Source organism: Nematolebias whitei, chromosome 21, assembly GCF_014905685.2.
Source record: "Nematolebias whitei isolate Nwh7 chromosome 21, NemWhi1, whole genome shotgun sequence".
Taxonomy (NCBI): Eukaryota; Metazoa; Chordata; class Actinopteri; order Cyprinodontiformes; family Rivulidae; genus Nematolebias; species Nematolebias whitei.
Genome location: NC_056518.1, coordinates 2,901,263 through 2,913,190, shown reverse-complemented (window position 1 = coordinate 2,913,190; position 11,928 = coordinate 2,901,263). Strand labels below are relative to the sequence as shown.

Genomic DNA, 11,928 nt, shown 5'->3' with positions numbered 1-11,928 from the left:
ATAAAAATCAGTAAAGGCCAAAAAGAGCCAACTGTTAAATGGGTACACCGTAACCAGGTTAAACAACACAAGGCGTGCAATAACTCCTTAGGAGACAATGACATCACAAAATCTGACCTCGTGGGAACAAGGGTCATCCAAGCAGAAGATAACTAATGGATAATAAAATTAACCATAGTTTAAACTCACAGGACCTACCCTTGATAAAACGGGACAGCGTGACTGAAATCTGGCAACCAGGGTGAGGAGAAGCAGTGAAACGATGTTTCTAGATGCTTAGTCACTACTCTTGTCGGTGTTGAAACGTTGTTTAGTGATTTTGGTATTGTTTCTGAGGTAAGAATGAATTTTGTTGTGTAGTAAGTTAGAGACTAAGAAGCCTTTAACCATGCCAACATGCAGTTCATTCACTAAATTGCAATCTTTGCAGAGTCAATGTATATTATTGCTACTTTGAGTACCATAATCTACCTTGATCTCACAACGCTTAAGCCGAACCTACTCGAACAATCCTATTCGGGGGGATAGCTAATTCTTTTTGATAAGTCTCGCCATAGACTTCCAAAACATTTATGGGAAAACCAAACACCCAATCTCAGGTCGTTCGTCTAAAAGACAACAGACAATTACACCAAACTATATTTTACCATGTAAAGCTAACTTAAACCAAGTTAGAAATGGAAAAATAGTTTGGAACACCTTTCTATAGGCATAAACCCCTGTAGTACCCCTTTATCAGCATTCTCCACCCCTTAACTGGTAGTTGTAGCTGTTCCCAACCATAATAGCTTACACACCAGATGCATATAGTTTAAGGCCTTATGTAAAATCCCCTTCATAAGCCCACCTTAAACCACATAATTGCATGACACATTGAACCAGAATGGCACAGGCTGGACGTCGCTGGAGACAACCTTCGCTGGAGGCGACCTGCAATCCTGACGTTGGTCTCAACTCTTCATCCAGTGGCCGCTTCTTCAGTTCAATCCAAGGGAACCCCTCTGTATGCTGATTAATCAACACTTCCAATCGCTGTGGATTTACCGTTGTGGATTATATGACTTTTTCCAATGGATTACAGACTCTGTTTCCAAGGGGTTAAAGCATTGCTACAATGGGATTATCGAGACGATATGGGATTATAATCAACACAATGGAATTACCAAGAACATTGTGGAATTACCTTGACTTTGTTTCCTTGCTGGATTACTTCTGACTTTAGTCTTCCTTGAAGGATTACTTCTGACTTTGGTCTTCCTCGCTGGATTACATCAAGCTCAAGGACATTTGAAGGTCTAAGTTCACGGTTGGAATTCATCCCCATGGACAGGTGATGATTTCCAAAGGGGGGACTGTAGTGAACTAGATGACCTCAAATCTACCAGATGGACAGAGACTGTTATTTTCATTGATCTGAATAAGTCTGAACCATCTGATGGCTTTCTTTCTTGAATTAATCAAGCAGAAAAGACAATCCTCTATAATCATTACTGTTTTACAAATGTTTTAATAATCAATTGTGGTAGTTTCACTCAATGCTTATAGGTTGAAAAGAACTACTCATCTTTATTTTACATAAACAGTAAGTAATGATTTTTATTCCTCATTCCAAGAAGAAATCACCTGAATAAGCATTCCTTGATTTTCTGTCTGAAATGAGTCAAGTCGTAAGTATGTGAAAGGTTGGTTTTCGGTCAACTAAAATGTTTACCGAGAAAAATGTCATGTTTAAACTTTTTCAGAAGATTACCAAGAGTTGACTCCACGAAGTCTGCTGTTGCTGCAATAATCTTTTCTGTATGTGAAAACAAATTTCATTCTCTGACCTCGACTGTTGATAAACACCTTACGTCAAAACCACTCCTCTTTCTGGTCCTTCCACGAATCAGAAAGCTCTAAATTGAACAGGAAGTCGACCCAAATAAAATGTGGCAACTTCCCAGTTCATGTTAGATTGAGAGTTCATGGGAGACTGAGAGTGATATGGAGTTCCAAGAGATTGAGAGTGCAGCCGGTTCTGAAAGTTTCAGAGCAATGAAGAGTCCAAGAGAGCAATGAAGAATCCAGAGGTTTTTGGGATTATAATTCTGTTTTGAGCTAACTACGCACGACTCTCTGAAGGTTTGGTAGTTCTCGACGGAGACGCTGAAACGAGTCAGAAAGGAACTACTCCGACGCTGATTCATCATCAACAGGTAGATGGTTCTATTTTGACCAAGTGTACCGTGAGAAGCTGAGATCGGACGGAGCGTGCAATTTCTGGTTAAACAGATTAAATTTCCCTCACATATTTCCTCTGTAAGATAAATCTCAATTTACTCTTAAACTCACCTCTCTCTCATAAATCAGTGCAGATATTTTTAGAAATATCTGAAGCAAAGTCCTCAAATCACCGCCGAGTGATTTGAAGTTCATTATTTGTGAAACTGTCTGTTATTATTTTCATATTTTGCCAAATTAATGTAAATGTTTGATGTTAAACTTTGATTCTGAAAATAAATGATTCCATTCATTTGATGGGTCAAAGGTAATAACGTCTCTTGTTCGCATTCCTTTAAATTCAATGCACGGCATTACACAGTCAGAAAGATGAAGAACTCGTGAAAAGTATGCATAAATATATAACCATATATTTGTCATACAACAAGTGACACGTACCTCACGTGACTCACTACACTGGGATTACAGTTTATGATCCTGAAAGAATAAACAGCATTTTCAGAGATTTTTATAAAGCTTTAAACTCACCCCAGATAAATCCATCAGATAATGAAATTTATCAATTTCTGGATAAAATAACACTTCCTAAATTATCCGATAATCAATCAATGGAGCTGGACTCACCACTGACACCAGTGGAACTCCAGGAAGCCCTCAAAAGCATGTCCAATAAAAAGCTCCAGGTCCAGATGGATTTCCAGCAGAGTTCAACAAAGAATTCTGGAATATCCTGGCAACACTATTTCATAGAATGCTACAGGAAACTGAGAAAAATAACATAATTCCAGAAAATATAAACTCAGCCAACATTAGTCTCCTGTTAAAACCACGCAAAGATCCTGTATTACCTACCAGTTATCGTCCCATATCTCTTATCAACGTTGATCTTAAAATAATTTGTAAAGCCCTCTCAAAAAGATTAGAAAAGGTAACTCCTCTAATAATACATCCTGACCAAACTGGTTTTACAAAAGGGAGGCATTCATCCACAAATTCACACAGATTATTTAATTTAATTGATTATTCTTACAGTCAAAATATTGAAACTGCAATATTCTCTCTAGATGCAGAAAAAGCTTTTTATAGAGTTAACTGGAAATTTTTATTTGCAGCCTTGCATAAATTTGGTTTTGGAAATTATTTCATAAACTGGTTAAAAATATTATATGCTTCCCCATCAGCATGCATTAGGACAAACAATCAAATATCTGCTAGCTTTCTTCTGCAAAGGGGCACGAGGCAGGGATGTCCACTCTCCCCCTCACTGTTTGCTATTTTCATCGAACCGCTAGCTGCAGCAATCAGACAAACTACAGATATTAAAGGCATAAAATGCAAGAACATAGAGCACAAAATCAGTCTATATGCTGATGATGTGCTGCTCTTCCTCCAGCATTCACAAACCTCCCTCTCTCAGATTATTGGATTGATACTCTTTTTCAAGAGTTTCAGATTACTCTAAACTGGATAAAATCCATAGTTCTACCAATTAATTGCTATTTCAACAATTCACTTACTTCACAACTGCAGTCAGGGAATATTACGTACTTGGGTATCAAAGTCTCTCCTAGACTGGCAGATTTAACAAAACTAAACCACATCCCACTTTTAAAGAAAATTGAGGATGATCTTGCTAGATTGAAATCTCTACCCTTATCTCCCATGGGAAGGATTGCTTCAATAAAAATGATGGGTTTGCCTAAAATAAACTATCTATTCTCAATGATTCCAAAGAAACCATCATCTGACTGGTTTAGATCCCTGGACTCCTCCATCTCTAAATTTCTCTGGAAAAATAACCCCCCACGTATTAAACTAAAAACACTACAGAAGACCAAAGATAAAGGAGGACTAGAGCTACCCAATTTCTATTATTACTTTCTAGCCAACAGGCTAGAATACATCTCAAGATGGAAAAAACTCCCACCCCTTGATGAACCCTGGCTAGATGTAGAACAGACCCTTTGCAATAATGATCTCAGACCTTCCATTCATTGGCTCAAACATAAAACGACAGGAATGCTTTAAAAGCATCAATATCAGCTCCTCTCTGACAGCTTGGTGGGAGTTTCTTAAAATGACAGAGTCTTCACTAATTCCATGCAGACGTACACCCATCTGGAACAACCCTGACATCCTACAACAGAATAATATGATAAACTTCCCAGGTTGGAGGTGTAAAGGAATAGAATATTTGGAACATATATATGAGGACATAAACTATATGCCATTTAACAGATTAATAACACAATATGGGATTGATGAGAATACATTTTTAGAATATCAACAAATTAAATCTATAACAAAAAATAAATTTAACCTTAATAACACTAGAATTGAAATACCAACAAGTGTATTAGAATTCCTAAATCTTAACACTCCCAAATTACTATCTAAGATTTACCGGACACTCATTAAAATAGATGGATCAATATCCCTTCCCATTGTAAAATGGGAGACAGACTTGTCAGTCAACTTTGACCAAAACTTTTGGTCGCAGATCTGTCTAAGAACTTTTAAGATGATTAAAAACCCCAATTTACAATTAATACAATACAAAATCCTTCATAGAGTACACTACACAGGTCAACGGATGTTCAGGATGGGTTTCGCATCATCTAATGTTTGCTCACAGTGTACAGACAATATTCCTGAAAATCACATCCACGCATTTTGGTTCTGTCCACCTGTTCAGAGGTTTTGGTGCCGGATATGTGAAGACTTATCAAAGTGTCTGAGATGTAATATTCCACTCTCTCCGTCAGTTTGCTTATTGGGCCACTTAGATGATGTCACCTTGGAGACAAAGTCAATTCACATGATTTTTACTGCTTTATGTATAGCAAAAAAAACTATACTCATAAATTGGAAAAATAAAAATACTCTTAGTATTAAACAGTATAAAGACCTTCTGTTAGATTACATCAGTCTTGACATAGCCTGTACCTCCACATCAGAACAATCTCTCTGGGCTTCTTTGATTGGCTTCAACCTGTAGTGGAGGTGGGTAAACCCCTTTGATTTTGTCCCGTGGGGCATTGTGGTTGATGTGTGGGCGTATCGGGGCTGGGGGCATGGGGGGGTCGTGGGCCCGGGGCAATGGTGCTCAACTGGGGAGATGGCTTTGGTAGTTCTGGGCGTTGACCTCTGCTGGCTGCTTGCAGGCCTCTGGGCGGTCTGTGCCGGTGGGCGCAGGTTGCTGGCCTGGTGGCCTGGCTGTTCCTGGGTGGGTTTGGGGTGGACGCGGGTTCGGGGTTCTGGGGGAGTGTCGCTCCCGGGCTGGGGTCCCGGCTTGATCCGGGGGTCTCGGGTCTTGGCGGGTATGTTGTCAGGGTTTGGGCCGGTGCATGCGCCGGCGCCCGGCCCTGGCCTGGGGGCCCTTGGTGAGCTGGTGGGCTTTGGGGCCTCTGCCGTGAGGGAGGGGGGGGACGGGTGGACTCAGCCTGGATGTCTTCCTGCCTGGCTGTGGCTGCGGTCTGGTGCTTGGCTGGGGTTCTGGGCTGTGGGAGGCTGTGGGTGGGGGGGCTTTTGCTCAGGTGGCTCTGCACTGCTGGCCCGGGGGTGTCTGGGCGTGTTAGGCGTGTGCCCTCCCTTGCATGGGGTGCTCTCATTGTGGGTGTTGCTGTGGTGGACTGGTCGGTCCTTTTGTGGGGGTGGGGGTGCGCTCTTGGTCATCGTGGTGCGCTGTCTGCGGCTGTTCAGGCACTCCTGGCTGATTGTCGCTGCTGGAGTTTGGTGGCTTCTTTGGTTGGGGGGCTGGGTGTTGAGCTGGGGATCGGGTTGGGGGTCTGGATGATCTCAGGGAGGCTTGGGTCGCTGGCCCGGGTTCTGGTCGGTCCTCGGGGCTATGTGCCAGTCCATGGCCTGGGTCCCTGGTGGTGCGGCTGCCTCCTGCTCCTGGATGAATGCACTGGAGCCTCCCTCCCCTGGTGGATCAAGGAGAATGGGGGTGCCTATTGGGGTCAGTGGGGGAGCTAGCCCCCTGGGAGGGCATTGCCACCTCAGTTGTTCCTCCCCATTCCGACGTATTCCTCCACCCACTCCATCACACCACCACTCAAGCAGGGCCTTGGGGTTCAGGTGCACTACTGAGCTGCGGGGAGGATCCTCCATCTCCGTGGTTCATGGAGACCTGGGCCCCAATTTTATCAAACAACCTAGACACTCGTATATAACATTCTCAAGACACATGCACATATAGAGTCTGGAGTGGGCACATGGTGGCATATAGGGGGTGGGATGTGTAATCATTCTCACCTCTGGGACCTGTGCCCACTCTCATATGTAGCATGTAGACATTTAGGGTTCTGGGCATGGGTTGGGGGGGGGTGAACGGGCACTGCCTGCTCTCTGGGGAGGGGGGTGGGTCTGTGCCAGTCGCCATCTCATCCCCCCCATTTTAAACGCACTATATAACAACATGCATCAACATCTTATTTGAGTGGGGGGAGGGAGGAGTTGGGTCCTACAGCTTTTCTTAAACCCTCATTCTCCGTCTGACATTTGGGGTCGGGGGCGGGGGGGGGGGGGGGGTGTAGGCTGCCTGGTTGGGGTCTGGGCTGTGGGTGGGTATTGGGCCTTTGGGGGCGATTGGGGGTGGGGCTGGCGCTCCGGTTCTCCCTGGATTGTTTGGATCATTTTATCAGGGTTCCTGGTTCTGATGGCCAGCCCTTTGGCTGGGGTGGCTGCCGGGTTCTGGTGTGAGGTCAGCTGTGGTTGTGTGTGTGTGGTCGTTGGTAGTGCATGGCGGCGGTCGGGGGCATGGCTTCACTTCGACGAAGTGCTGGCTGATGCCATGATGTGACATTCACGGTGCGGGGTGCTGTGTGTGTGTGTGGGGGGGGGGTGTGCATGGGTGGCATGCCGGGGCTTCTCCGGGCCTGTGGTGTGGGGCTTTAGGGATGCAGTGGTGCGCTGGGCCGGTTTTCCTCGGCTGCTGCTCCCTGCTGCTCTGGCCCCCAGCCTGGGGCCAGCTTGCGGTCACTGTTGGGCCAGTGGGGCGCATGGACGGCCCAACAGAGGCTCTGTCGGGCTGTCTCTGTGTGCCTGTTTGTCTCAGGTTGGGTTTTGGGTGGCCCCCCTCTATTGGACCAGTTTTGGCCCCCCATTTGGTGGGTCGTGCTCCCCCCCGGTGTTGGGCCCCCCTGCCGCCGGTGCATTGGCGGCTCTCAGCAGCTGGGGCTGGGTGGTGGGGTGTGTGCAGGCCCGCCCTAGTGGCTGCCTGCGGGGGCCTGGGTGCTCTGGCTCTGTCGGGCCTCTGTTGGGGGTGGTACGACCTCGGGGCTTGGTGTCCATGGCCGGATCCACTCTGGAGGGGCAGGTTGCCGGCGGGGCCTGTTGACTCGTCGCTACGGCCTCCTGGGGGTTTCTGCATTGTGGTTGCTGGGGATCACCCGGGGCTTCCCTTTGCTTCTCTCTCTGGGGGGTGCGGGTGTCCCTGTTGGGGGACTACCGGAGTTCCGGGCTTGGGGGCCGCTGTGTGTCTGTGGTTCCGGGCTTCCCTGTGTTACCTTCGTGTCCTACGGGGACGGGTTTTTGGGTCCCCACATCCACTATTGAACATTTTTATGAGAAACCTTATAGTGATACGCATGCTCACACAGGTGTTTAGATTCAGGTGTTTATCAGATACACACTCAGTTGGGTTGTGGTGGCCATCAAATACATATTGTATTACCATGTAATGTACAAAATACTTTCTAATGATGTTATAACTATCATTATACAAGTCGTTTGTTGTTGTGGTTTCTTGGTTTTGTCGGGTTTTTTTTTTTCCTCTTTCCGCAGGTCTAGAGGCAGACGTCAGTGATGTTGATTTGTGTTCTCTTTATCCCTCTCTCTCTCCTCTATTCCTATCTCCTTCTTTATATTTTAACTCTTCTCTCACTTTTCTGCTTTGTTATCTTCTTTGTTTTCCGTCCCCGTGTCCATTACATCTGGAACAAACCCAAAGCATATTCTAATAAAATTTAATTTATATATCAAATGGAGCATTAAGGCCAGCCATAATGCTCTGCTTGTGAAAGTAAATCTGTTGGGCATCACTTTGACACTCAAGACAATAATTCTAAGTGTCACAATGCCGGACAAGACAAGGGGGGAAAAAAAAAAAAAGACTCTGACTTCAAGTTTGACAAACAAATCAACTCTGTTCTGCAGAAAAGCTTCTTCCAACTCAGACAGGTAGCTAAGCTCAAGCCAGTATTGTCCAGACTTGACCTTGAGAAACTAGTCCACGCCTTTGTCACGACCCGATTGGACTACTGCAATGCACTGTATGCTGGGATCAGCCAGACCTCCATCTCACGTCTTCAGCTCGTCCAGAATGCTGCAGCTCGGCTTTTAACCGGAACTCGTAGGTCTGAACATATTACACCAGTTCTGTCCTCCCTTCACTGGCTCCCTGTTCGTATGAGGATAGTCTTTAAAATTCTTCTGTTGACCTTCAAATGCTTAAATGGCCTCGCACCCCTTTACCTCTCTGAGCTTCTGGAACCTTACGTTCCCTCTCGGGCCCTGAGATCATCCGATCAGCTGCTTTTGGCTGTTCCAAAAACAAGACTGAAGCTCAGAGGAGATCGGGCTTTTTCAGTCATGGGCCCCAAACTCTGGAACAACCTGCTCCCCAATATCAGGCAGGCCACCTCCATTCCTCACTTCAAATCTCTGCTAAAAACACATCTGTTCTCTCAGGCATTTCATACAGTGTAAATTGATCTAGTGTTGTTTTAATCTGTGACCCTATGTTTTAAATGCTTTTTATTAATTCTTCAGTTATTATTAATAGTGTATTGTGTATATATATATTTTTTTTTCTCTTTAATTTTACTCCCATTGATTGTTGTCGTTAAGCACTTTGATAACAGGTTGTTTTAAATGTGCTCTATAAAGTTAACTTGACTTGACATTTACTATTGATCTTTTTTGTTTTATTGTTGTTTTTGTGACATGATAATTTTTTGTGGGGAAAAAACAAAAACCAATGAAAACTCACCAAAGGCAGTCTGCTTTATTCTTGGTCGTTGTTAGAAATCACAATGAAGCTATAACACACTAAGATTCAAGATTCAGGAGTACTTTAAGAATCCTCCAAATATACACACAAAAAGCAGGTCAATTACGGCTCCTTCAGACCACACTGTGACATTTCAAGTATCTGTAAGCTCAGTTAGATAAGTAGCACACTTTGATCCTGACAAGTGAGTCTTAACTGGCCTCTTCAGCTGCGCTCTTTAATCTGCCACATTTTCCACTCTTCAATTTGACAAACACGATTTGAAGTGAAGCCTCCCACACAGTCAACAGCCAGCGGTGAGCTGCAAGTGGCTGACAGAGATATATCCCACTTTGTGTTTACAGATCAGGCAATCACCAATGGCAGTGGTGAGTCTGTTCTTCTGCTCCAGGCACACAAATGTCACCAAACGGAGAGAAACAACCTGTGAGTTGGTCTGGAGCTAGCAGGTGAAGTTAGCAGGTATTGATCTCGAACTGGAAGTCAGACTGTAGGTGATGCTTAACCTCTTGGAAACAGCTCCCGTAGCCACTTTGACTCATTTGGCTACATAAGCTGCCACCTCCTTCTCCAGGCTCTGGGAGAAGCGATGGTTAAGGAAGAGAAGTTGCCCGTGAGAGAGCAGTCGGCTGAGCAGAACGTCGATACGGCTGCTTTTCAGCAAGACCTGCAGGAAAAGTGACAAGTTCTTTATGACTACAGTGTTTTTAGTTGCAAAGCAAACAAGTAGGAACAGAAAAAAATGACCACTGTTCTAAACTACCTGGTGCTACCATGTAGTACCAGGCATGTTTCATAACAGACATTTGGACGTGTAGGACATGAACAAAACCTTGGTCCATGTTTGCAGCTGGAACTGTTCATTATTCAGAAGATTCATGAAATCAGAATTTCTTCAGTGAAATGCAGAGAAAAAGAACAAATCTGAGTTGGTATACTTTAGAAACATGGACTGAAAAATAGCAACACGAATGGATCCATTATCTTTAAACACTTCTCCCTTTAAGTCCAGCAAAGTGAAGTCAGGTCCTCTGGGCAGTTTCTTGATGTTGGGCACCTTGGCGGTGCAGTTGCCAGAGCTGTCGCCTCACAATAAGAAGGTTGCAGTTTTGCCCATTATGTTGCCACATTTGTAAAGAAAATGAATTTATGAGTTAAGCAGCAGTGCTCGGTATGTACAGGTCCTTCTCAAAAAAATAGCATATTGTGATAAAGGTCATTATTTTCCATAATGTAATGATAAAAATGAAACTATCATATATTTCAGATTCATTGCACACCAACTGAAATATTTCAGGTCTTTAATTGTTTTAATACTGATGATTATGGCATACAGCTCATGAAAACCCAAAATGCCTGTCCCAAAAAATTAGCATATCATGAAAAGGTTCTCTAAACAAGCTATTAACCTAACCATCTGAATCAACGACGTTACTCTAAACACCTGCAAAAGATTCCTGAGGCTTTTAAAAACTCCCAGCCTTGTTCATTACTCAAAACCGCAATCATGGGTAAGACTGCCGACCTGACTGCTGTCCAGAAGGCCATCATTGACACCCTCAAGCAAGAGGGTAAGACACAGAAAGAAATTGCTGAACGAACAGGCTGTTCCCAGAGTGCTGTATCAAGTGTAGTGAACTAAGCCTCAGGTCAAAATCTGGCCCTGAGGGCCTTCCTGGGACAAGAACTGTTATTTCATTGACTTGAGTCCAGAAACACAAAATTAAGTTCATCCAGAGACTTTCTAAGTGTGTCCTGCACTGATCAATTGAAAGAACACTCTCTTTTTTATTATCATTACTATTTTACAATATCTTGATAATCAAAAGTGTGTTTAGTTCAAACCATTTCAAATGTTGAAGTGAACTACTCATTTTAAATCAACTGTGAAACAGTATTAATGATTTTTAATCCTCATTCAAAGTAGAAATCAAGTTAATGTTTGTTACAAGAGTAATTATGCATTTTGATTCTCTGTCTGAAATGAGAAGGAGTAAGTGGGTCAGAAGTCAAGTTTCGGTCAAAAACATGTTTATTGGAAAGAAATGTCATGTTTAACTTTTTCAGATAGACAGAAGGAGAACTGGCTCCAAAAAGTCTCTGTTTCTTCAAAACATCTTTCTGTCTGTTCTTAAAACATCTCTCTATCTGTTCCTAAACAATAAATTGTTTTTCTGACTTCTAGTGACCTCTTACGTCACTAAAACCACACCCCTGATTGGTTCTATCAACCAATCAGGAAGTTCTCATGAGGAGCCGGAAGTGACCTCTTTAAAAGGGTCAACACTTCCTAGTTCCAGTAGAACAACGGGAACTACGCAGAAAGCAGAATGCAGTTCGGAACGCAGAACGCAGAACAAAGTTCCGAGTCTCGTGGGGATTATGGAATCTTCCACATCTGAGTGGAACCTCTGACGGACTCACAACTCATGTGAGTCCACCCGTGAGGTGAGCTGCTGTTGAACGAAATGATCTCACGACTCCTGAGGTCTTTGCTATTCTTACGGAGACGCTGAAAAGTGGCTTGAAGTGGAACTTTACGCCGGAACTGAAATATCTTCAGAAAGGTAAAAAGTCGATCTTCAACTGCGAAGTGTACCGTGTGTTAAGCTGGGTCCAAAGGAGCGTGTTGTTCTGGTTATAACAGACAAATTCCCTCACCCATCTCTCTCCATTTAAATTCATTTTCCCAT

At 43.9% G+C, this 11,928-nt stretch overlaps 1 protein-coding gene across 1 annotated transcript in view; it reads left to right on the top strand.

Moving 5' to 3' along the window:
• ap5s1 (adaptor related protein complex 5 subunit sigma 1) overlaps nucleotides 1-9,917 on the top strand; it is a 57,826-nt gene extending 47,909 nt beyond the window's left edge. Inside the window, exon 3 of the mRNA XM_037695267.1 lies at nucleotides 9,810-9,917. Coding sequence (XP_037551195.1) covers nucleotides 9,810-9,917 — 108 coding nt within the window. The remainder of the gene's footprint in view (nucleotides 1-9,809) is intronic.
• Nucleotides 9,918-11,928: the final 2,011 nt, after the last annotated feature.